The sequence below is a fragment of the Uloborus diversus genome, chromosome 4 (assembly GCF_026930045.1).
Source record: "Uloborus diversus isolate 005 chromosome 4, Udiv.v.3.1, whole genome shotgun sequence".
Taxonomy (NCBI): domain Eukaryota; kingdom Metazoa; phylum Arthropoda; class Arachnida; order Araneae; family Uloboridae; genus Uloborus; species Uloborus diversus.
The window spans coordinates 141,517,597-141,545,039 of NC_072734.1; the positions used below are offsets into that span (position 1 = coordinate 141,517,597).

The 27,443-nt window shown below is 34.0% G+C and overlaps 1 protein-coding gene across 1 annotated transcript in view; it reads left to right on the forward strand.

Moving 5' to 3' along the window:
• Window positions 1-21,547, forward strand: part of LOC129220875 (chondroitin sulfate N-acetylgalactosaminyltransferase 2-like) — a 47,407-nt gene extending 25,860 nt beyond the window's left edge. Inside the window, exons 2-3 of the mRNA XM_054855308.1 lie at window positions 15,527-15,802; window positions 20,162-21,547. Coding sequence (XP_054711283.1) covers window positions 15,527-15,802; window positions 20,162-21,547 — 1,662 coding nt within the window. The remainder of the gene's footprint in view (window positions 1-15,526; window positions 15,803-20,161) is intronic.
• Window positions 21,548-27,443: the final 5,896 nt, after the last annotated feature.

Consider the following 27,443-nt stretch of genomic DNA (forward strand, 5'->3'; position numbering starts at 1 on the left):
TAATGCACTCAAAAGGACAAAATAACTTTTCTGGGTCAGAAAAGACAATTTAAGAATTCCTGCAGTTTTCGAAAATTCCAAGAAAATGACACCACAAACGAAGAAAAGTGCGGTTCTAGTCATTTCAAACCAGACTTTTCAAATAAGAAAAATATGCTTGTTTCAGCACTCAAAGTTATGATTGAAAGCTAGATAATGATAAGAAAATCTCCTCATGATTTGAGCCGTACTCCCCTTCGTTAGTGGTGTCATTTTCTTGGAATTTTTGAAAACTACAGGAATTCTTAAATTGTCCTCTCTGACCCAGAGAAGTTTTGTCCTTTTGACTGCATTATGAAAAGTGCTTAGTATTTTTTTTAAAAAATTCTGTTATTTACTCATCGTTCTCTACACACATTCTACAGCACGAAGATAAACTAAAGTTTTCTATTGGCAACTTTTCAATATTACTAAAGTATTGATACCCTCTCCTCCTTCCCCGTGGATCCATTGACCCACTGAATAATAAAAATTGATAACAAAACAACTCACATCTGAAAAAGGTTTGCCATAATTTTTTGCTGTTTACTCTCAGAATATACTGTTAGAATTTAAGATCCCGTTTCTGTCTTCATTAATGTTCAATCAATCAGCTTTTCCTCCTTTCACTGTTGTTTTTCTCCTCTTTTTCCCCTTCAAAGAAGAGAAGATTAATTAACTTCTTTCAATCAATTAATATTCTTTTTACTCAAAGTGGTTCTTATTGCGGCAAGTTCAGTTCATTCAGTTTTCATTTAGAACTTGCTTATAAAGCTTCAAAGTTTCTCCTTATTTATTTTTTTTTTCGTTGCCAATCACATGTATAATTAATAAATGTCAATGCGGTTGTAAAAAAAAAAAAGTCAAAAACATATTTTGAATGTTTGACTTGCTAACAGGATAAAAAATGACAACATGGGAACTAAACATTGGATTTTCTTTTAATGCTCAGTTATTTCTTTTCTCAATTGACATTTATGACGCGGATAAATCATTGAGAAGGTATAAAAGGTGGAGAGAGTGAAGCTTTTAAATCCTGAAGAAAGGATCTCAAGTCACGTGATATATTTTAAAATAAAGTATTGAAAGAAATCAGGTTTCTTCCTCTCGTTTCATGTAAAACGTGTTCCCATTCGTCGGAGTTAGACGGGGGACTTGGGATCTTTGCCTCAGCGTTTTCTGTGTCAATGATTGGACTTTCTCCCTCCATTTACTAATTCCTGCTCTTTGGGATAAACTTTGCTAAAAGCACAGCGAAATACAACATAAGTGATATACAATACATTATGAGTAAAATATCAATTGAAAAACTAATATTTGTAAAGTTGTGAACGTAGCATAAAATGTTTTGTTTCATTCAAAAATATAAAAATATTTTTCCAAACTGTTTTTTCCCCCAGCTAGTGATGAACAAAAAAACTGAAGTAATTAAGCTAAAATATCTCCCAGTTTACATTAATTTACGAGCAAAATATTTTCATAGTTTATCTTTCTCGTAAAACTTTTTTTTTTTGCCGTCATCCAGGTTTTATTTTATCCCTTTTGATGAAATAGAATCTAACTTATTGATAATTATTGATATGGGATTATTCTACGTTCGCGGACATAGTGCATTCGTTAGTACGCTGCTGAAATTTTTCTTGAAATTTTACTGTAAAAAGTACTGGCATCAATGGTGGCAGTACTTTTCTTCATTAAATCCTATTTTACTGTGCATTTTTACACTAGAAAAAAAACAAAAACGCTGTGATTAGTTACGCTGTGTAAAAAAAATCGAGATTCAAGCAGTGGAGTACGAACTTGAATTTTTCTTTTAAAGGAGTCTCGACGATTGAGGGGTAATGGGGAATTATATCAGTTACACCCGTAGTCACGGAGTGTAACAATTAGCGTTGCAATTATTTATTTTTTCAGTACAATTTACTGTAAAATAAATTCTGTACGGTGCAGACTACATTTTTCAGCAATATTTACCTTAAAATTTTTCTGAATTTTTAACAGCTTAGTTATCCTGTTCATGTATGAAATTTCGGTGTACTCGATTTCTGCTTTAAATGAAACTAAAGCAGGGTTGGCTTTCTGCCGGCAGAAACTGGTTATAACCGGTTAAAACCGGCATAAACTGGCAAAAACTTAAAATCATCTTAAAAAACTAAAGTAATTACTAAATGATATTTGTTTAAACTAAAAAATTAAACTTCATTTCATCATTGTAAAAAATAAAATGTTATGCTAGTGCCCTTGATTTAGTTCAGAAAGGGAACTTTTCAATTGCTGATGCTCGTAACATTTGGATTAATATAACAAAGGACGAAAATCATATGGGTTTTTAGGATAGAGGAGTGACATACAGAATTAAACTGGCATTACTGTTTGTAATTTGCCCCAAATAAGCTTCATCTAAGTTGCTTGTGATTGAAATTATCTTGTGCTTCAAGAAGAAAGTGTCAAATTTTACTTCCCAATATTAATCTAGATTTTGTACGTAATATCACAGCCTTGCAAAACAAATTGGCCCCACTTCTCGAAACACATTTTTCCAGTCGAATTTTTACCACTACCCTAGTTACTACATGATGGACCAGTTTAAAAAAATATACAATTTTAAAGTTTTATGAATATTGCTTGTTCCTTGATGCATTGCCTGCTAGCTCTTCTGTTGCAAGAATATTCTAAAGTTTCTCATTCGTGCATATTAAATTGAGAAATTATTTAGATTTTTGGAACCACCTTTTCCATGAAGCAACTGCAGGGTCCAAACAATGTAACATTTGATTCTGAATTGTGATAATATTGTAAATTAAACTTTGCTTTGGTCAACAATTAATAATTTTTCCATGCATTTTCTACTGTCTGTCAATAGGTTTTTTTTTTTTTTTTTTTTTGTCATTTTGAGTTTCTGCCAGTTTCTGCCGAAAATGTGGCAGAAAGTGGTTTTTGCCATGCCGGTTTTCACCGGTTTCTACCAGTGGTTTTAACCGCCCAAGCCGAAACTTGCCAGCCCTGAACTAAAGCACGTTGTTATCGGAAATACCGTGCGGTACGTGTTGCATTACGGAACAAATCCATGTGCAGATGCCACATTTGGTTTTTAGAAAATCTAGTGTGTAAAACATTTCGGCGATTTTTAATGACGTCTGAATACTCACAGTGGCCACTTTAAAGACCTAAGTTATCACTAGATTAAAAGAATCACCACATTTTATTTTTCATCATATGTATTTTTTGGACTTATTTCAAGATAGATGAATAGATACAGTTTGAGTAAAAACTTTAAGTCCAGTGAGTTTTTGAGAAATTGGGCACACCTTAATCTTAGGATCAAAAAGTCATATGAGTGATAATTATGAACCTTAAATGCAAGTAAAAAAGACAAAAAAATTTAATTGTAAGTATTTCATTGTCAGAAAATATTACAAATCAATATTTGAACCTGAGTAAAATCTTTAAAGCCAACATAGAAAAAAGAATATGAGGACAAAAATTCAAATAATTATAAGCTTTTGTGGGAGACATTCCTTCAAATTACTTCAAATATTCTTAATTTTATGAATGAAACTAGTTTTTGACAAAATTCGGGATGTATTTTTTAGCATTCATCTTCGACGGTAGATTTCAGCTGTATTGATGAAGTAAAATCTCTTTCCTTCACTGTTAAAAATTCAGGAAGATTTTCTGGTAATTGTTACTGTAAAATGGTGGGCTAACGCATCGCCGATTTTTACGGTAATTTTTACCGGAGAAATAAGCGATCCCAGCGCCAATTGGTTGCTGCGGCCTACAAGGAAACCGTAAAATTTTACAGTAACATTTGATTTTTACGGTAATTGTTACTGGCAACATGGATGCCAGTAACTATTACCGTAAATTTTCCGGAAAATTTTTAACAGTGTTTGCATAAACTCATCTAAACTTTCAACATTGTTTACTTGGAGCCTATTTTTTGCACTGTTACTCGGATGGATAAATGCATTGTTTTGCTGATATTTTCAATTTTTCCCAGCAATAAGTTCAGCATTTGGTAACAGATGAGTTGGGAGGACATTTTGATATGCTTGTGAGTTCATTTTCCCCGAAACAAACGCAACTGAGCACACACCATTGTAAGCAAAGCACTCTCAAGGTTCTGACAGAGCCTCCATCTAATTGACGCTTGTAGAATATTTTTTTCTTTTCGTAAATTATGCCAATAGTACTTCCGTCCGTTTGGTCCATCCAAACTCTATTTCTTTTTGTTAGGAAAATTTTTTTGATTCATTGGTTATCCCAGGTCATGATTTCCTAGCTAAAGTTGAAACGCTCTATATTGTGCATTTTCAATAAATGAGGTATAAGCAAATTTGCAGCATTAATAAAATTTCCACACCTTCTAATTGTGTTATATATCGTTTTTGGCAAACATTTAAACCAATCGTCTGAATAAGTTTACTGGTTGAGTACTTTTCAGGTAATGTAATAATTTCCAAACTCTTCTTCCATGACGCGAGAAAAAAGCTTTTAGTTTTTCCGGGTTTTCTTTTTACCCTAATTGTGTTTAAATCGAACAAAAATGTTGACTTCAGTCTTCAATCTTCCTATTTTTTCGCAATAGTACGCCTACTTATCCGTGTTGAAGAAAAAGCTTCAATCTGCCCACTTTCTTGAACAGTTAACTTTTTACCTTACGATATCGTCATTAGTATGACAAAAACTTTGAAGAAATTAATCACAAAACTGCAAGTTGAAGAGTTTCCACAATCTTGTTAACTGAGGTGACATTTATTACAGTATAAGTACTTGCAGTTTTTTAAAAATACTAATGGCCTTAAAGTTTTTACTCAAGCTGAAATGCTAATTTTGAATAAACCACTGCTTTTCTTGTTATTGCATGCTTTACAAATCCTGTCTGTTGCGTTATTTCTTACCAATGAACATTAATAATTAATAATACAATAATATTAAAATCCCTTTAATTTCATTTTCCTTTTTTCAAAGAAAATTATACTGACCTTAAAGTTTTTACTCAGGCTGTATATCTATGACCTGGAATAAAAGCATCATTTCTCAAAAAAAAAATTATAATAATAAATTTTTTTTTATACATACTAGATGGATAAGTTCGTATCTCGCACTTTTTTCCCCCATTTCTTTATTTTCATCTTTTTGCTTCTCCTGAAATGTTTGCATTTTTTGAGCTGCTTTGTTATTATTCTAGACCAGCGTTTGTCGACCTTTTTTGCCCCGTGAGCCGACAGGAGCTTTTGTAAAAAATTCGCGGAGAGGTAATTTTTTTTCAAATATTACTTTTGTCTTATTCTTTTCTCTTCTTTTCTTTTTCTTTTGCAAAAACAGATTTTTGAAAACTTTGCATTTCCTGACTGATAAAAACAAATTAATTTTCTTTACGGATCGAAGATGTCCCCACCCCCCCCTTTTTTTGTTTTGAAAAAAAATTGCATAGAAGGTGCACCAACATTTAAGTTAACATAATTTTTGCTTAATGGGCCATTTTACCAATTCGTAGAGTAAAGTGAGTCAATTATTTTGTGGAAATTTTTTGTTAATTTAAAACTTATAAATGTTTCCGAAAACTATTATTATTTTTAAAAAAAATTAACACTTGTTTTTTTTTAAAATTTATAAAATTCATTTGACGAAATAATATATATTCATTTATAGAATTCTCTGATAAGAATATAGAAAATAGTAAACATCAGTTTTTACAATAACTATAAAAACCAGCTTTTCCACACTCTGATGTATGAAGTATTAAGTTTTGTTCTCTGTGATAAATTACCATAAAACCCGTTTTCTCTTCGCTTAATAGCAACATATGTTATCTTGCCTCCTTTCATTTTCTTAAGACCTCATTTTTCGCTGGAAGTAGCATTTTTCTTCGCCTCCTGTGGCAACAACGGAACTATTTCTAATTACTCTTGATAGCACACGCAATTTAAGATTGAAGAATAAGCTGTGCGAAGTTTAAAGTGCTTACCGAAGCCGGAAGCAGCCCCTGCATAGCAATAGTGCCAAGGGCTGCCGCTGCACGAGATCGAGTTTTAGGCTCATTTGTCATTTTTCGGAGCTGACGGAAATTTGTTTAACGAGCTTGTATACCGCATTCAGACTCAGAAACTTCATTCTTTCTTGTAAATAATAGACGCTTTTGCCGAGAAAAATTTAACAGAAGGGTTGTGAGAACGTGGTATTTTTGACTAAGTTGAAAGGAAGATGTTAAGTTGAAAGGTATTTTGGGCTGTGTTTTGAGTTGCTTTAATGGTAATGTGTTAATGGTAAAGTGCGTTTAATGATTTGCGATAAAGAATCTGACATAAGGGGAATGTGGGGCAAAAGGAAATGATAAGGTACTTTAATCATTTTGCAGCGCCACCAAGCTGCCAATATTTTAACTATGTTGTTAAAAATCAATTGATTACAATGAAAATGTATTTACCTCTGAATGGGAAACTGTAACTGATCACTTTTTGTACCAATCACTTCATGAAGGGGTACAAGTGTATGTTATTATTTTTAAGTTTGATTGTTGGGGGGGGGGGGGTGTCTAGAAATAATAATTCAAAGATTTAAACAAAATTCGTGTACAAGTTTTGGCCAAACGGGAGTTGGTGCTGTGAGTGTGTTGTTTTTAGTTAGTAACAACAACATTGTTTTGTGCAATTTCCTACAAGTAAAGAAAACTAATCGAATGTTTCTCAAGAAGCGTGACTGCTTTATTTAAAGAAATAAAAGGAGACTTCAAAACAAAATTGGTATTACACATAAACATCAATGAGAACTGACGCTGATTAGTTTTGGCCCCCAATTGCTGCTGGGAAGGTAGGAAAATCGAGCGTTTTCCTCATTTAGTGTAACCGCTATAACTCAAAGGAAAATGTAATGGTTAAAACCAGGGTTGCGGAGTCGGGAGGGAAAATGACCGACTCCGGCTTCTGGAGCTTTAGAGCATTCGACTTCAACCCCAACTCGTTTACCCAAAAAACAGTCCGATTCCGCAAGCACTGGAAGGGTTGCATAATTAATGGAAACATGCCCGACTCCGACTCTTGGAATTTTAAACCTTGGACCTCCGACTCCACAGCCCAGGTTTAAACAAAACTTGATATGCAGACTGACCCTAATGGGAGCTTGTGCTGTTTTTTTTTTTTTTTTTTTACCAAGTGACTTTAGGAAGAGGGGGGCAATCAAATTCTTTCGTTTTCGTAAACTGACAGCTTTATTTCAAGACGTTATTTAGAGGTTTCAAAACGCAATTGATAAACAACTTAGTTACAAACTCTGACGAGATTTGTAACTAAGTAATTTTTAGTGTCTCTCGCTGCAGGTAGCGTCCTTTGTTGAAGGTTTTTATTAACCTTGCTGCAGTTTTGTTAAGCAATGCAAATTCCTTGCAAGCCTCTTGAAGACCTTGATGACACTGTCGTGCCCAACGACCTCTGGCATATTCAATCTTAAATGCAACTCTGTTCTCGTTTTGGCAGCATCTAATGACAACACTTACTTAAGACTAAAGGGTTAATACAAGTCACACTTCTTTGCTTTACTCCGCGTACGCGTGAAGTTAAAAAAAATAGTCTTTTTGCTGAGAAGTAAGGTTGGTACGTAATTAACGTCTGTATAAAGAATATTCTACGATTTCGTTGCGTGACATTTTTACGGAAATGTTGCCACTTTTAAAGTTTCAACACTCGTATATAACGTGTTGACCAGTTCTTAGTCAGATTTTAGTGCTCAATAAACTTATTTAAAATAGTATCGATACTAAGTATTGAAACAAATGAAAGTCACAGAAAAGAAAAGCGAAATGTCAGTTCCCCCCGTGCTCCAGAAAATCATGTTTGAAAGTTTAAAATTCCAGCCTTTCTTCAATGTACAGAGTACTTTTGGGGTGATTTTCCCTTTTGATCCTTCGCCTTTCTTACCTGTTTATAGTTGATATACTACGGCAAATTCTACTCTACCAACTAAGGGCGGATACAAGGAAGGGGCGATGTGGCCGATCCATTGAGGAACCGTGCATATGCAAATTTTCCAAATTGAACTCTGAAACGCAAGTATGGCCCGTCTTTGACGACGTTAAGAAAAGCAATGCGGTTCGAATCTCCCTCCCGGAAACTTTTCGTGGTTGAAGTTTCAAAAAGGCAATTTCAGACGATCTTTGGTGATGCGTAACGAGGAGGAGTTTGGTAGCCTTCCCCGTGGCATTTTGTAAACTTAAAGACGCGACTGCAGAAAACATCTCAGATTGTGTTACGGAAAGAAATAGGTTCAATGACTTCCCTTCGGTAAATTTTTGAAGATGATGTTCCAAAAAGCGCAATTTTCGACGATCTTTGATCATGTTAGGAAGAGTGGGTTTCGAAATATTCCCCCGAGATTGCTACGAAAATGAACGCAATTTTCTAAAACGCAATTTTGGAATACCTCTTTCATGAGAAAAGGAAAGACAGGTTTGATAAACCTCCTTGCATAAATCTCCGTATTTTAGTTTTATTAGATAAAAATGATGTGCCCCCCCCCCCCCCCCCGTTGTAAGAGGTAAGCTAAATAATTAACCGCCCCTCCTTAAACCATTTCTGGGTCCGCCCTTGCTACAGACGCTCGGTGTTACCATATTGAACTCCTCACCTCGTTGTAGAAAATGACGTTTCGCCTTTCTTCCGCGCACATTTCAGTTTTGAAAGAAGAAATTGGTGATAGGTTTAGGAAGAAACTGAATAGCTTCCTAGATTCTACGAGACAACAAGCAGTTGCTGCTTTTAGGATGTACAACTGCATTACTAGTCACCTTTGTAGGTACAATATCCTTTTAACCACCAAACTGCAAGATCTGCATAGACATTTCAATGAGGAGCTATATTCAAATAATGTCACGCTTTGAAAGGGGAAGGGGGGTTAGTAAAATTGTGAAAGTTTGACAAGGGGAAGGTGATAAGAAGTGTAGCATCACACATTTTTTAAGAACATATTTATTTAAAAAATAGCATACCTAGTGACAAAGGAAAGGGAGAGGATAAGGTGAAGTGTGACACTTTGTGACAAAAGGGGATGGGGGTTTAAAATGTTGAAATAAATTATAACATCAATTATAGACAGCCCTTAATGAATGCTGAATACCCGAGAACGTGCCCCGCCGTTGTTAGAAACATCTAGAATAGGCGCTGAAATCCAAGAGAAGTTAAAAGCACTGTAAACTGACTGACTTTTTTCCCATTTATTTGTTTTATTGCTCTTGTGGGATTTAGCCATTACTTCTTCTGTTTTTTCTTTTTGGTGTTTTTAACTTGCTCCATGTAAAATAAGAAATAGCGACGTCAAATAGCACGAATTGCAGATTACTGCAGACACGTGTTTCGGCGTTATAAGGAACGCCTTTAAAATGCAAACAACCGTAAGCTCTTTTTTTTTTGCATTGAAAAAGGCGTTCTTTGTAACGCCGAACACGTGTCTGCAGTAATCTGCAATTTGTGCTATTTGACTCTGTTATTTCCTATTTTACTTTTTATATGTGTGTGTTGTGTGTTAACAAAAAGTATTTATTTAACTTGATCCATGTACTGTGCGCGAAGTGAATTTTATCTTCAGCGAATGATTTAGTTCTTAAGTGCTGTTGCTACTTTTTTCTTTTTTTAAATTTCGAATTATTATATGTATTTTTTCAGGCAACATATTATTCAATTTAAATGAGAATTTGTATTTTTTCACAAATTACATTTCTTTTTTCTTCAATTCGACGAGAATAATTTTACAAACTTCCGTTATACTTTTAATCTCGGCAGCGTTTGGGCATACCAAGATCATCTATTAAATAATAAAATTATGTATCCGCCTAAATTTCCGTAAGAGAAAGGTAGGCGCGCTATTTATCCGATAATCCTATCACCTTTCAGGAAGTTAATTCTTACCAACTTCCCATTTTAATTAATAGGTGGCAGAAATCCGAAATAAAAATCATTAATGTTCTGAAAGAACGTCTAATTAAGATGCCGCAGTTTCCTTCCAACCCTTTCAGATAAAAGTAATTGATGCAATATTAACCCTTTGAAATAAGTGATTGATGGGATATTGATGAGAGGATGGATTTATAATTTCGTGGAAGGATTAATGTTTTGTTATCGAAGTAACAACGAAAAATGACTTTTATTCAAGTCAAAACGTCTTTCATTTTTTAATTTATACTAACTGCGTCGCCCGGCTTTTTACGGTCTACCCTCGAAAATAAAAGTTAGGCCAAGTGACGCGTGTTTGACAGTCAGGCTTGAACAAAAAAAAAATCGGTAAAACTTCTCGACAGATTGCAGAAAAATAATCAAAAAAGGAAAATTTTTAAATTCCCCCTATAGCTGGGAGATTTAAAAAATTTTCCTTTTTGGTTATTTTTCTACAATTAGAAGGAGTGATTGCAGAATTAGCCTGTGATGGCAGGAAAAGCCTCAAAACAAAGGCTAGAATTTTTACAGAATTTTTACTTGTTCATATTCGAGGAAAAAATGGGAACAGATCTTTCTTCTCAATGATTTTCTTCACGGTACAAATTTTAATAAAAGCATTGTTCAACAATGACCGTGATCAACAATTAATTTCTAGTTTGAAGGAATACCTGCATTTTAGCATAAAGTTAGATAAAAACGGTTGTAATTCACGTTCTAATTTCCTTGGAACATTAGAACAAATTTTATCAGATGCAAAAAAAAAAAAAAAAATCAAGGTTTCTATAAATATTTTATTTATGTTTTTCCGGGCTTTTCTTTTCTTTTTTTTTTGCTCTTATATTAAAGGAAAGCACCATTTTTGTTTCTAAAATTAAACTCCGAACGGCACGGTCCTATTTTGGCGTTCGAAAAACCAACCTCGTTCCTTCTCGGATACCCATGTACTTCCCTGTCAAATTTGGTCAAGATCCAACATAAACTGTGTTTGTATATGGAACATACATACACACATATATATCTATACTCTCTGTTTTAAATGGTAAGAATAAAAAGAATAATTCTCTGATAAAAATCACTAATGCTCCTTAATGAACTCCGTCCAAGAGCATTCCGAACCAAAACTACTTCAAATTTCTGAATCTTATTATTATTATGCTAAATTCCTGCAAATATTGACTGATGTTTCTCTCCCCTCAAGTTCCATATACTCTCAATTAAATTCGCATAAAATTTATGAAGCCAAGAAGTACACACGCGAATGATTAAACGTTTCCCGTCATTTCAGCGACAGTGCCATCATGCTAGCAGTAAAACAAAGCTTTTCAGCAAATTTTAGGGGAAAATACGAATTGAATCAATCAGGTTTTCTCTTTTATAATCTGGATAAAAAGTTGAAATGACTAAAAAAATATTTATGATACTTATCTATGTATAACAGAAAAAAAAATGCCAAAACTTATTTCTTATCCTTTTCAGAAATATGACCTGAAGGAGGAAAGAAAATGATTTATATTTATTATAGACTAGTGTACCCGAATGGGGCTTTGCCCGTAGTAGAAAATTAAAAGGACATTTGGTTCGCCTGTATATTTACAAATAATGGATAATGATTTTCTCGCCAATTTACTATATTCATTTACTTGCCCATGTTACGGTTCCACGTTACGATATCTCGTAATTTATTCGTCCACGTTGTGATAATTTGCTCGGTAAAATGTTCTTAAAATTGGAATAGAAAAAGAACAAAATCGAGTTTTCGAAAAATCGCTTCGAGGTGAACATTCCCATGCTACAAACTAATTTTGTACCAAATTTCATGAAAATCGGCCAAACGGTCTAGGCGCTATGCGTCTCACAGAGATCCTGACAGAGAAAGATCCAGACTTTCAGCTTTATTATTAGTAAAACATAGACAGGAAAATGACTATAGCAGCGTTTGTTAATTCTTTGTTCAATATGAGAGGAAAAATATTTTGCGTGTGTGTATGTCTATGTTGTGACGATTCTTAACACTATGTTTTCAAAGTTTTGTCTCTGGAAGTTGACAGAGACAAGTTTTCTTAAATTTTTTTTCTTTGCTTTTGTCACAAAAGTGGTTAAGACTCATTGTTAGCAATGGTTAAGATTCTAGTTTTCCAAAAAAGTAACTATCTTGTAACTTGATAGATTACTATTTGTAGCTGTCGTTCAACGATACTCAATTTAATTCAAAGGCAATTTAATTTATTACCAGAAAACTGAGACATCAAGACTCCTAAGTGGACATCTAACTTGTCTTAAATTTAGAAACAAGACCTTTCCCATTTGTGTGTGTGTGTGTGGGAAATATAAAATCATTCATTCACCCCTGTTTTTTTTTTTTTTTTTTTTTTTTTGAATCTTACTTGGAATTTCTTAAACTAAATCCAGTGGTGACTCGTGCCTTGAAAAAGTGAAGGAGCCATATCATGGGTGCGCTTGCACCCGCACCCCCCTTTCCGGTTTTTGAAAGAAAAAAAAAGTTTTTAAAAATATTTTTTTTAACATTTAAACTATCTTAAAATAACTTTGTGTTAAATTTAAAAAAAAAAAATCATTTTAAACACAAAACATGCTACCAAATCTTAAACCACTAAGTAAATCACGAAAGATATTAATCTCATGTTTATGTCCATGATTGCCGACAAGGTGGTGTAATTACACCCCCTGACTTTCAAAAATAAAATTTCCTTAATCAGATAAGATAAAGTTAAAAAATACATCACGAAAATTATTAATCACACGTTTATGTTTCGTACGCTTTCCGGCGCCGCAGTACGCCTACCTTGCAGCACCGGAAGAAGGATACATTCACATCCTGGCTTTCAAAATAATTAAATTTTAAAAAGCAATATTAATCTAATATTTTTAATAGTAATATTATTTTAAATCTTTTAATAACTAATTATTTTGAACTAGCTCTTTTTCGGAAATCCCGTGCTCGTTTTAGGGTGATTGACAGTTTTTGGTCTCATGGATCTGGTCTAGCCTTTAGCTAATCGGATAGGATTAGCAACAACGAAACAACTATAGCCACATTTTTATATCAACGCTTATGTTATAAGCAGTACTTGAATGTGTGCAGTGTGTGAATTTGAAAAAGTATTTGAAGCTCTTTGCTTTGCTTTTAATTTTTTTTTCTTTCAAATTTGGCATTTTAAAATTTTTTATTTCATTTTCAAAAATGATTAGGTTAGTGCTTTATTAATAAGTAGCTGTGGCGCTCGGCTTTACTCGGGTTTTAAATATTTAAATACAACATGTCAATTCGAAGAGAAGAACGAATAATAAAATAAGAGACGCAAACTAGTCTTGCCGTATACAGCAGAAACTCCGAAATACGTAAGACTAGTGTCCCTATAAATGAAGCTAAGGGACTCTACGTAAGACGAGGTTTATTTAACATTCTGTGCCGTATTATACGACAGAGTTTTGGAAAATCGCCGCACGTCAATACTACAATCGGACGGACTTGCAAGATTTTAATCTTCATTCTTTTCCGTGTCTACTAATGTAGGGATTCTGTGGTTTGGAAAACTTAACAGGATAACTCTTCTTTGACTCAACAGAATTCTCTGGTCACGGTTTTCATACCTTGGTTTAGACTCGAAGAATAAAAACGCGTTTAAAATTTGTCAAGAAACTGAAAAGGAGGAAAAGTTCTCGCACATATCAAAAATGCATGAAACTTGTTTTGCCTCAGCTATTCTGCTTAAGAAAATGTAGGTTTATTACTTAACGCAAAGGCTCACTGCCACCTCAGTACACTGCAAACTCCCCCCCCCCCCCACTCTGACACAGCAAGGCATGGAAAAACAAAGAAAGGGGTGATGTTATGAACGATAATGTAAGGAAATAAGGACGAGCCTGGCACAGCTTTTGAATAAGCAATGCCCAAATTTTAGCATTTTTTTCTTCTTTTTTTAGCCTTTTGAAAAAAGTTGAAAGTGTAAACTATACTTATTGCAAGGTGTACTTGTGATAAAATAGCGAAAGCTAAAACACCTAGGCCTTTTTGTAGGGTTTTAAACTGGTGGATCATAAACCAGTCAAACTAAAGCGAAAAAAAGTCTTACTATAGTTGGGGCAAACCTAACCTGGCAGCATTGTGAAGGCTACGCAAATCCTAATCCTAGCATTGCGACAGGTTTATCCTATCTATAATCAGGTCATCTATAGCATGAATGCCAAGAAAAGCGGATACGTATGAAATATTTACAAGAAAACTCTTCTGCAGTTAAAAGTATTACTTTTTTATTTAAAACATCCTAAGCGAAACTATGTTTCAAATATGTTTATAATGTTACACATTGTATACTTTGAATTTTTATCTTTTAATTGGCTACTAAATTTTTAAGTTATTCAATAAATAAATAAATTCCTTTTTGCTAAATAGGAAAAGTTCAATCAACAGCATTTTAAACAGCCAAAAATTGTTAAAAAAATTACTGAAACGTCCTTCGGTGTTGCAAGGAAAATTTCAGCAAAAATCCAATTTCGGAAGTAAAATTATGTCCTGAAGCTACAATTTAGTAATGTAACAAAAAAACAATATCATGCTTTATATAAAGTAGGATTTTACGCAGAAAAACATTTATTTATTGTTAGTTGCGCCGGCCGGCTTAGCACGGTCTACGTGGAAAATAAAAGTTATGTAAAGTGACGCGTGTTCAACAGTGATGACGCGTGTCATCAAAACAAAAGCCGAAATTGTATTTGTCCATATTCCCGACAAAAAATGGCATCATAGCTTTCAACTCAATGCTTTCCTTCATGCTATAAATTTTAATAAAAGCATTGGTCAACAATGGATTTCTAATTAAAGGCTTACCTACATTTTACCGCGATATTAGTTAAGAAGAGTTATAATTCCCGTTCTAATTATCTTAGAACACAGGAACAATTTTATCTGATGCAGAAAAATCAGGGGGTTCCATTTATATTTTATTCTAATTTTTTCGCCCTCATATTATAGATAAACGCCAGTTTCGGTCTTAAAATTAAAAACCAAACGGTTCGGTACTTTTTTTGGCGTTTGAAAACCCCCTCCCTTCCTTCCCTGGAGCACAAATACCCCCCAGCCAAATTTGGTCGGGATCCGACGCAAACTGTGGATTTGTATAGGGAACATACATACATATACATATATTCTGTTTTATTTATATAGATTACATTGTAATTTGTTCGTTGACTTATTATTTACTGTATTTGAAAACTCTGAGATAAAATAGAAGTTTAAAATACAACTTTAGTGAAATAATAACTCAATTGGTAAACTTGCATTTGAGTGCAAAATTTTGTCAAACCGTGGAGTCATTGAAAAGATAGCGATATTCTTGTGTGAATTCTCAAATCCGATTGCTTCTTATTTTCCGTCATTAAATTATTTTTTATTTTTGTGGAAAAGACGGTCATTGAAAATGACATTTTGGCAACAGCTGCGTACCCCCTTACAAGTATTCCATCCCTCCGTAGAGACGCGCGGACCACAGATTCGAATTCACTTTTACTTTATTGTCTCGCTTATTATCGATTGAAAGACTCTTTCTTTCCCAATTCAGGTGGATGATCTCTCCGGTAGCATGCGACTGGTGACTCGCACCTTATTGCTGTTGACAGCCATTTCACTCGTTTTCTTGGTATTCATCGGTCGCTGCGGGCTGCGCCTCGACGACGAAATCTCGGGATCGTCTGCCAGTTCCTCTCCTTTAGGATCATTGCTGCCTCAGTCCATGTCTCCGGATTCCTACTACCTGGACCTCTTGCATCGAAGGGAAGAAGAACACCGGGCTGAAATAAAAAGGCTGAAAGATGAGATAAATGGGCTGAAGAAAAAGGTCATTTTTTATATGATTAAAGAATCGTGATTTTGTTACTAATAAAAATAAGTCAACTACAGGCTACTCTCCGATGAACACTGCTTAAAGAACATGCGTTTCGAAGAACACGGATACCTTTCACCAAAGTACACTGTTTCAAGTTACAGGATTTTCGAATAATTCTTTTCTACAAATGTTTAGGCATTTATTTTTCCCAAAAATAAAAATATCAATTGTTTTTGCGAGCTGGAAAAAAAAAACGATAGCTGATACATGTATGAAGTTTAAATATTTCGCAATGCTTAAAAAAGTGCTTTTATAGTATTTGATACAAAATTATTTTCGAATATGTCATTTTTCTGATAAAAAAAAGGAAGTTGATCAAAAGCAAATTTTTTTTTTTAAATCAGAAGAGGTAGGGATGCGTCTGAAACGGAATCTCATGTGTTGTAGTTTCGAGCGAGACGGTTTCGAAGAACTTGTAACCAATTAACTATGTTCTTCGGAGCTATCTGTACTGAGTTTGGACTAAAAATTCATTTTTCTGAACTTGGGCACATGAGACAGCGAGTACATTTTTCGAAGCAATAAAATCCTAGCAATTATATCTTGATCTTCAATATGCATTCATATTTCTACGCTGTGGGTGTGTTTACAAAGAGAATGCTATTAAGCCGGCTTAATGTAAGAAGTAGGGAATTCCGGTTCGATCCCTTTACATTGCAACCTGCAGTTGGTGCATACCACCTTTCAACTAATACTCTAAGATCAAACCGCAAGGTTTCTATCTGTGTCTGTTTTTTATATAAAATACATTTTTTATGCCTAAGTATGATTGGAGGAATATGTTTCTGCCTTGTTGCTTATCAAAATATGGTCACAAGTGGAGGAACATCTTTAATTTTAAGTGCGTTTTTTTTTTTTTAGTTTTCATTTCAAATCTTAAAAACTATTTACTTGCGAGAAAGTCACCTTTAAAAAGGCGGTTTTATTTTTCTTGTATCTGAAGAAATATTAAAATATTTTATTTCAAAGTTCGTGAATTCTGGGTCACTTTCCGAGCTAAAAGAGAAAGTGATTTACAGGCCTTTCGCAAATTCAGAAAAATAAAACATAGATTAAAACCAAAAAGATCAAAACTGTTGAAGGTAATCTTGTGCTATTTAATTTATCGAATGGTAATTTTATTCACCATTAAATAGTTTTTTGCTTTAAAATTTCTAGAAATTCAATCCCATACTTGTATTTGAACAATTTCCCGGGTGAGCATTCCATGACTAACATTTTTAAGACAAAACAATAAGCATTTTGTAATGTGCAACGCAAAATATACTTTGTGCAAACTATATTTTCTCTAGGATTATTGTATTTTTTAAGTTGAATTTAATGGTTTAATTGAATTCTCGAATTACATTTCGGATGATTTTTCAAAAATTGTAAAAAAAAGTAACTAACTGACATTTTAAAAAGTAGCATCTCAGTCAGGTATCATGCTTTTGATAACTTTTTTTTTTTTTTTTTTTTGATCACCCAAAATATATTTTGGATAATTCAACTATACCATTGAAATTAGCTTAAAAAATAAAATAATCGAGGAGAAAAAATCTTTTGTACAATGTATATTTTACGTTGAATATTGAAAAGTACAGTTTTACTTTTAAAATGTCAGTGGAATTGCTCAATTACGTTTTACGTATTTAGTTATTTTTAAATGAGCTTGTGTATGTTGGTATCTGTAGTCGTGTTTAATATTAATGCATAGTAAATTTTTGTACCTACCTTAAATTACTATTCTAGTAGTTAAAAGTTTTCATCAGGGCTACGGAACCAGAGTCGGGCTGATTTTAGGGTTAATGTTAAAGGAATGGGCGTTGGGAGTCGAATGCTTTAAAATTCCGAGTCGGAATCAGAGTCGATCATTTTCCTTTTCCACCAGAGTATGATACTCTTTAAGTGCTGCAGAGTCTCAGTCGGGACCACCCTGATTTCGGGTTAAAGGAGTTGGCGTCAAAGGCTTTAAAATTCTCGGAGACGGAGCCGATAATTTTCCCTCCGATTCCGTTGCCCTAGACCTTTATTTATTACCTCATAAGGATTCGAGCAATAACTTCGTAAGAAAGCACCCAGCGGAATTCTTTTTCCATACTTTCTCCGATCTGGTCTCATTAGGTAATTTGTAATTTGCTTTTTCAAATCGTTTTCCGATTCATGAATAAATTTCAATTCAGGCGTCAAAACGACCGTCGCAATTTTATTTCAAACTTTTCAATTGCCCTTTTGGTTTACGCGTCACTGTTTCCAGCCAATTTTTGTTTTATATTCCTTATAAAATTCAAGATACTATTAAATAATTTCTTTTTATACGTAACTTTTATTTTATAGCTTAATGCCCAGCTTCTCCTTTGGGGAAAAAAACCACGTGAATTAGTAATTTCCACTTCATATTTGACACAGCAGCAAGTCGAATATGCGATAAAAAAGCAATTTTTTCTGTTTTTGTATTAACAGTCGATTGCAGGGAGTATCGACTCTCGTTCTTTTATTTACATTCGTTTCTCCATTGTTGCTCGAGTCGTTGCCATGTTTTAGTAAATTTTGCAAATGTTGACAAGATGTAACAGAAGGCCTATGTATAACAAACAGAAAAAAGGTACAGATGGGAGAGGAAACCTCAATCTTTTAGAATATTGCTTTATTGAAGGCTATGCTTTTAATAAAATACGTTTGGATCATGAACTGCTACGTGCTACTGTATTAACACTATCGTAAATAAAGATTAAATTAGTTAAATATTATGGGAGAGGGTTTACATGCGTTTGTCTACATAATAGGTGTGTGTGTGTGTGCAGAATGTAACGGGAGAAAGTGAAGAAAAAAAATTACCTTTATTTTTAAACAAAAATATATTCTGACATAAAAATTATATTACCCTTGCGTTTCGGGGATCAGTAGCTAATTGAAGAAAGCAAAAATGTTTTTTAGTCATCATTCATCGTAAATAGATGTGAATAAGCTGTAAATTTCAGAAATTAGTTGGCTTTCTACGTGTGATCATTTTTCATACTTTTGAGAAGGTATTACTGATATTCACGAAAATATAAGCATTTCTTTAAAAACTACAAATTTTATCTGCAGGGTTTTGGCTCATAACATGCAAAGATTTTCATCAAAGCTTACGAAACTTTCAAAAAACTTGACAGCATACAAGAGAAGCATAATACTAAAATTTGATATTAAAACGTTTAAAATTTGATAAAATATGGGCATTTAAAGCAATTAGTTTTTCACTGAGCATGCGCAAAAGATAGCAATTTAAAACTTTCAAAATCTAAAATCCAATTAACTTCTTCAACTCATAAAAAAATTCCAGTTAAATATCTTAAAAGTTCAGAAAGTTATCAGCGATCTAATGAGCCGAATTTCAATCATTCTTGGGTAGGCGACGAACCGTGAGGATTCGCTCGGAAGTTTGTATTATTTCCTTGCAACCGTTCAGTGTGATTCATGATAAAAACAGCTTATTTGCGAACGATCCATCGCGATTCGTACACTATCCAAGAGTCATTCAAATTCGGCTCATTAGTTTCCTGATAACTTTCTAAATTTTTGTGATATTGAACTGGAATTTTTTTATGAGTTGAGGAATCTAGTTGGGCATTAGATGATGATCATTATAAAATGCTATCTATCGCACATGCGCAGTGATAAATTAATTGCTTTAAATGTACATATTTTATCAAATTTCAAACATTTAAACTTCAAATTTTAGTATTATGCTTCTCTTGACAGCATACAAGTTTTCTAAAAGTTTCGTAAGCTTTGATGAAAAACTCTGCATGTTATGAACCAAAAACCTTCAAATAAAATTTGTAGTTTTTAAATAAAATGCTTGTATTTTCGTGATGCCTTTTCAAAAGTATGAAAAATGATTGTACATAGTAAGCTAACTAAATTCTAATTTACAGCTTATTCTGAGCTTTTAACGACGATTGATGAACAAAAAACATTTTTCTTTCCTTAATTTATTGCTGACCCCCGAAACGCGTGATGTGATTTTTATTGCAAAATGACTGATGGAGCGTACTTTTTATGTGACAAAAGTGTTAAAGCAATTGGCTTTATATTTCTTCAGAAATTCTTTAAAATGTGAATTTTTGAAAGTGTCTCAATACTTTTGGTCATATAGTGTACTTTGACACGTGAAGCTAACTGTGAGAACCTAAAATTAGGTTCAAGACAATTTTTATAACTTAATAAAAGAGCTTTTTTTTAATTATTGCTATCACTTTTTAAAATTAAAATCGGTATTTTAAAAATGTTGTCTTTTTTCTTTTCTCGTGTTTTTTCTAAAATTGCCTAACTCGATTTCTGTTACAGGTGTCTGACTTACAAAAGCCATTCGTCGATTCCGTCTCTGTGCCAATTGTAGAACCGCCCTCAAAACAAGCGATTGAAGGAATAAAATCTTCCGAATGTTCTGAATACTTGAGGAAGCAAGTGGCATCCGCTGAAGTAAAGCATGGTGTCCAGCTTAACAACGAGTACGAAATCGTCCCCTTTACCCACTTCACTTTTGGAAGAGTCTATCCAGTCAGTTTGGGACTCGGAAAACGAGTTGTCGAAAAACCGATTGGGTACAAGAGGAAAGACCTTCTAGAGGTTTTCGTGAGGGCGCTTGATGTGATCAATAAAGATAGAAAAGGCAAGCAACGATATACAGTTGACGACTTCGCTGAAGGTTTGTTCAGAAGCGAACCCACCACTGGCACACAATATGAGTTGTACTTTAAAGAGAAAAATGCTTCTCGGGTGTATCTCAAGGTGACGTTGATGAGGCCCTTTGGGCCTGTTCAAACTATATTTAATGACAGAATAAAGACCAGTAAAGAACTGATTAATGTCATCCTTCCCTTGTCGGGTAGAATTGACGCTTTTAGGACGTTCATGGATAGATTTGCGAAGGTAGCTATAAAGCATGATAAAAAAGTCTTCCTAACTGTTGTATACTTTGGCGAAGAAGGCTTGCATGATGTGCGTGTAATACTCACTAAAGTGTCTCGAGAAACTAAGTTCCGCAATTTGAAACTTTTAACTTTAAACGAGACATTCTCCAGAGGAAAAGGTCTGCAAGTGGGTGCACAGCACTGGCCGAAAAATGATGTCTTGCTTTTCCTTTGTGATGTCGACATCGTTTTCACAAATAGGTTCCTCGAACGTTGTCGCCTCAACGCAGCTCCTGGCAAGAAAGTGTATTATCCGATCGTTTTCAGCCTCTTTAACCCCTCTCTAGTCTACTCTTTGCAGGGCAAAGACACTCCATCGGACGCAGAGCAGCTAACTATCTCCAGAGATTCGGGTTTCTGGAGGGATTTTGGATTCGGGATGACATGTCAATATCGTAGCGACTTCATGAACATTAAAGGATTCGATGAGGACATTGTTGGCTGGGGTGGCGAAGACGTCATGTTGTATAGAAAATATGTAAGGAGCGATCTGATAGTTGTAAGAGCGACGGATCCTGGAATATTTCATATTTGGCACGAAAAGGTCTGTGATACTGATCTGTCTGTTGACCAATATCGATCGTGTTTGCGATCCCGTGCTTTAGGAGAAGCATCACATGCTCAGTTAGGACTTCTGGCATTTGGGGATGAGTTGAAGCAACATCAAAATAATCTTGCTACACTAAAAGCATTATCTTCTGAAGCAACTGTTGTTGATGTGATAGAAAGGCCTCATGGTGCACAAACGGATCATCAGTGATGGGTGTGAGCTACAACATCTTTCCAGTCCTGCACTTTCTAAGGAATGTTTCCAATCCTACGCGAAAGAGTTTCACCCAGGTGTACGTATTGATCTGTGTGCGGCATGTTTAAAATCCAGTGTCTGAGCTTCCATTAACAAAAAAGTTGTTTAGCGAAGTTTGCTGTGTCAAAAAATGTACACCATATAAATCCTTCTATTCTCAAATGCTATCAAAAGTCTGAACAATACGAAAGAATGTTTTTAATGTGAGTGAAAGAATTATTGATGATTGATCTAAAATTCTACTTAAATTTCAAACTTGAATCAAGAAATCGTCAGGGTTTTGGTTCAGAACCATGGAGCTGAATTTTCGTTACTGTGTCGTAACTTGATCGTTTTATGTTAAATTCATTCATTAATCAGCGCAACAAAGACCCCACTAATTTATGCAACCTAAGCATGAAGTATAATAACCTAGTGATTTTTTAACAGACGAAAGACCCCATGCTGCTCAAATGGATCGTCAACAGTGGATCTAATCTACAACTTGAATTTGCTGTTGGTTCCGAAAAGTTTTGAAATACGGTAAAAAGAGCTTGTGATTTAGGAATAACTCATCTATCAAGAAGTGCTGAATAAGTTCCACGTTTTGTTATTAATATGGCTCGGCACTTGCTCACAATTTTCATGGCCGGTTTTTATTTTTAAGCTAAAAAGATGTCAAAATGGATTTAGCGCAATATCCGAAGACTATTGTTGATACTGAGGCTTCAAAGTGCAAAAACAGATCTTCGAATATTGAACTGCATTGCGATTTAAGTTCAAAGTGATGGACTTCGTTGTTAATTAAATGCACTGCAGTTGTTTTTTAACTTAAATATTTGCTGTAAAAAAAGTTATTTATTTTATAACAATGCTTTAATAATGCAAGTAAAACCTTATTTTACTCCAAGAACATGCATTCTTATACAAAGATTTATTGAAATTTTTTTCTTTGAAATGCTTTAAAATTTTTGACTCAATTTGTTGAAAATATATTTTAATTATTTTTACTTAAATTACAATATGTGTAGGAAGCATGTCAAAAAAATTCGTTTTAATACAGCAAAAAACTTGTTACACTAATCTGTTGTTTTTTTTTTTATCTCTATTTGCAATGTTGAAAGAGAAATGCCTAGTCATTATACATTTATTCAGCTTTAAAACTTCTCTATCGTACAACATTGAATAATTAATAACATTTTAGGTTAAACTTTATTTCAATTCTTTTAGTCCTTGGCAAGTCTGTAAAGAAAACCTAAAACACGTGCTATGCCGTAAGTGTCAGTTAAGGATTTCTTATACGTTTGCCCAGAAAAACAATAACAGCATAAATGCCAGACTCTTATAGAGTGTCACAGAAATAGTCTTTTTTAATGGCGTATAAATTTGGTTTATCTTAAAACACCTTTTTTTTTCTTTACCAGAAACATTCATTATTATTCAAGTTTTATTTACCTCAGGTTAATGAGTGTTTTCTTCTTGTTATACAAGTATGACGCTGAACAAGTAAATTAACTTAACCAGACATTTTGCTGTCTAGACAAAAAATCTTCTGCAATTAGTGATAATTGTAATACAAATACTTGAAGCTGCTTTTGTAAACCCTAGCAATACTTTATTTTTCACACAATATAAAAAAAAAAACACTGTTGTGCCAACATTTGAACTTTTTGTGTTACATCAATAATTTGCCAGTTCAATATCAATACAAACATTTTTTTTTTTTTTTTGAAATACGCTAGCATCAGGAGGAATGACACCATAATAGATTAGAACTTTTATATTCTATATTGCATATTGGGGTCTAAGTTTAAAGGCGAAAAAAGCATTCCAATTGTTTAAGCTATATACTTGTCAGGAACACGACTGTTGGGTTCATTTGATTCAACTTAGCTGACATTTAAAACCGATTTTAATCTTAGTAATTATTTATTAATGCATTTATTCATTTTAATCGGAAATCCAAAAATGGCGTTTTTGTTCCTACCCAAAACTTTTATACTGTGCTTAACCTATTAGAAGTTTGTGAAACCTTCAAAGTCTTCCATTTTTACCTTTGTTATGTGTATCTTTTTATATGAAGCGTGTTTTTTTCCAAATCTTAGCAGTCAGTTAAGCCAAGTGGTTTAACAACGTCAGAAAATGTGTGCTTTCTTTTATGAAAATGTAAACATAACATTAACTTGCTTTGAATTGAATAGTGATTTCTTACTTTGTTCCAAAATTATAATGATTTACCTATTTTATTTTATTATTTTACATGTATTGTTCTAGTCAATTTTGTGAAATTAGCAATTTTGTAAAATTATTGCGCAATATTTAAGTTCTATGCAAATCAATCTTTCAAACTGTTTTAATAAAACTAAAATAGTGATGTCATATATTTTGCAAAATTTTCAAAATAGCTTTATTTTTTAAATGTTATTTATTAAATTTGTGTATGGTTTTAAAACTGTTTTATATTTTTCAACGTTCATAAATCAAAAATGAAATAATAAAATATCTTTTGAAATGGAATGATTTTTTTTACAAGGCATATCCATAGTGAAATTATGAAACTTCTTTCGGAAATCGGTTCGACTAATTAAGCTTGAACTTCTGCTGTCGCAAAACAATTTCTAAGCTTAATAAATTGAAAAAGCTTTGGATATTGATTTATATTTTAAATATAATATAATAACATTTTAACATGCTAGATTTTTTAAAGGAGATAATTTTGAATGAAGGCTTCTCTGAAGCAAGCATCAAGTTTCTTCAGGGGGGATATTTCGATAATAATCAGGAATCTGTGGCGCGGTCGTCTCATTTTTGGCGTAAATAATTTTATTTTGGTAACCTTGCTGATTTAGAGAACCTTATGTGAATTATCGAAATCTTCCCTTCTTCAGTGTATTGCTCCATAGTGAGGGTAAACCTAACCTGGAAGCGAGGTGATGCAGTGATTAGGATCTGCTTAGCCTTCACAATGCTACCATTAGGTTTGCCTCAACTACACAGTAGTATTTTTTTCGTTATCATCTATGCCAATAACAAACGATGAGGTCTAAGTAAGAAAATACAGAATTGCATCATGAGCAACTTAAATGCTGTGAAATGTAAATTAGTTAGGAAAAACGTAATACTTAAATGGTTATAATTAAATTAACTACACATTAATTCCAAAGAGGAACAAAGATAAGTTTTTAGTGCCAATCACTTAAAGTTTAAAGCGTGTTTATAGTTTTTTTTTTTTTTTTTTTTTTTAGTATGGAGCATTTTTATGAAAAAAATAAGGTGAAGTTTCGTGATGGTAACTTCTTACTATTTCTGAAATACCTACATTTACACTAAAAAGAGTAAAATAAAAAAAATTTTGAAAAAAAAATAGAACCAACTTCAAAATTGCTCTAAAAAGTGAAAAATAATTTTATTCTTTAAACACCATCGATAATGCTTTTAAACATAATTTTTGAAGTTGGCGCAAAAACGATAGATAAAATCATCCACAGCCAAAACTCAACTACAACTATAAATTTAACCAGGCCCAGTTTCTTCACTATCACATAAATTATGCATTGATGACAACATATTTAAATAATGATATAAATGTTTCGTTCGTAACTTTGGATGCTTTTCTGAAAAAAATATGAACGAAGCATGGTTACACTGGATTTTACGTTTTGTTTTTGCGCCAACTTCAAAAATTATGTTTAAAAGCATTATTGATGGTGTTTAAAGAATAAAATTATTTTTCACTTTTTAGAGCAATTTTGAAGTCGGTTCTATTTTTTTTCAAGTTTTCCAATTCGGTCAGTAACTCTGTGTAGGTAGGGTAAGAACACTTTCCCTAATGGTTCAGATGGAGTAGACTTCTGTTCGTTATTTTGGGACCTCCTGGGATGAAGGGCTCTTCTAATTTCTCCTCTAGTGAATCCATTGGCTTGAAATGCTAGCTCAAGGTGTTTCAGTTCCTTCTTCAAATGTGTCGTTTCGCAGATTCTTTCTGCTCGGTGCATAAGGGTATTGATGACAGCCATTTTTTGTCTCGGGTGGTGGTTTGAGTTCTTATGAAGGTAACGGTCTGTGTGTGTGGGCTTGCGGTACACTTGGTGGCCGAGCGTCCCGTCTTCCTTTTTCGTCACAAGAACGTCTAAGAAAAGGCAGCTGATTATTGCTCTCCTTCTCCATGGTGAAAGACCATTTTCAAGCCCACCACTCAACTTAGGAATTGTTATCGCCCGCTGAAGGACCCCCGTGACCCTTTCTCCACATCTGGAGTTTACAAAATTCCGTGCTCCTGTGGATCAGTTTCCGTCGGAACTACGAAGCGCTGCATCAAGACACGCCTTTCTGAGCATGCTCTTCATTGCCGTTTAGGAAACTATGATAAGTCAGCTGCAGTCGAACACAGCCAACAAGAAGGAGTCCACAGCATCAAATTTAATGACACAGAAATCTTGGCTACAACATCTCATTGCTTTGCCCGTCTTCATCGCGAAGCTATAGAAATTTTCAAACACCCCCTTTAATTTCAACAGAAAAGAGGAGAATTTCAATTTACCAAAAACATGGCACCCTGCCCTTAGATCCGCTCGTCACAACAGTCTAATACATACTGTGGTCCCATCCAATCAGAAACCGGTAGCTACCACGGCTTGTGAATCCCATCCAATCAGGTACAAGGATCACCCAGCGGCTTGAGAACGCCTCCCAATCAGGACCAGCAGCCCAGCAACAGTTTGCTTAAATACCGGACCCACCGAAGCCAGGAATCAGTCTCACGAAACTCAAACCACTGATGATGGCTGCAGCGAAGCAAGCAAGCCGAAAACGTCTGGAATTTCTACTCCTATTAGACCACGGCCAATAAACCCGGAAATGTTATCTCCCCATATTGACGCCGGCCGTGAAAGCATTAGACAGTATTTAACAAACACTTGATCATTGAAACTCATATTAAGGGCTTATCATAGGGTGTCATCCTTTTTCTAGCAAGTACTATAATACGCGCTTATTTAAAACAAAGAATACTTGTTTTACATTTGTTGCAATATACAGTCGATTAATTTATTTGTAAAAATGAAGTCAGTTGGAGAGACTTGAGAAAACTTCGAGAGAGAGAGAGTGAAAACAATTACATTGTAGGGCTCTTTCATGGGAAAACGGCCGTCTTCTCCCGCACGTAAACAGGTAATACAGTCAGGCCCCGATTTGAAGAACCTCTATTTAACGAATTTCGCGATTTAACGAATTTTTCTTTTTCCCCGCCTAAAATAAAGGCAAAAACCCCTATTTACCGAATAATAAACCCCGAATTATCAAATTATTTTAACAGCCGAAAAAACAATTTTTTTTTCTTGTTGATTTGAGTTCGGAAATATTGGATTGTTTTTACAAATGCTTTATCCATATTGTCCGAAATATAAAAAAAAAAAAGATTTTTCTTGGAATCAGCAATTTTTAACGGGCGAGGAGACAACCAACCGAATATTGATTTTGATGCAGAAAGCGATGATGAAACTCCTATTAAAACTTACTTTTCAATTGCTTTACATAGCCTGGAAACTGAAAACATGTCTCATGCAGCACGCTGCAAATGAAACAGTATTTTCATCTCTCCATAAAGACGATTGAGAACTATTTCGAGTCAAGTATCTAGGGAACTGTTACACATCTATTATTCAGTAGTTTGAAATTAACTAGTGAGTAATAAGTCACCAAACGCTGAATAAAAAGTGTACACATTCAAATCATGGATATTTTTGCGCAGTTGTTTATTAGGTGCTTTAAATAAGGTAAATGCAGCAAAAAAAAAATCGCACCCCGATATTACGAATGACCCCGATTTAACGTATAAAAGTTTCGGTCCCGATTAAATCGTTAAATCGGGGTC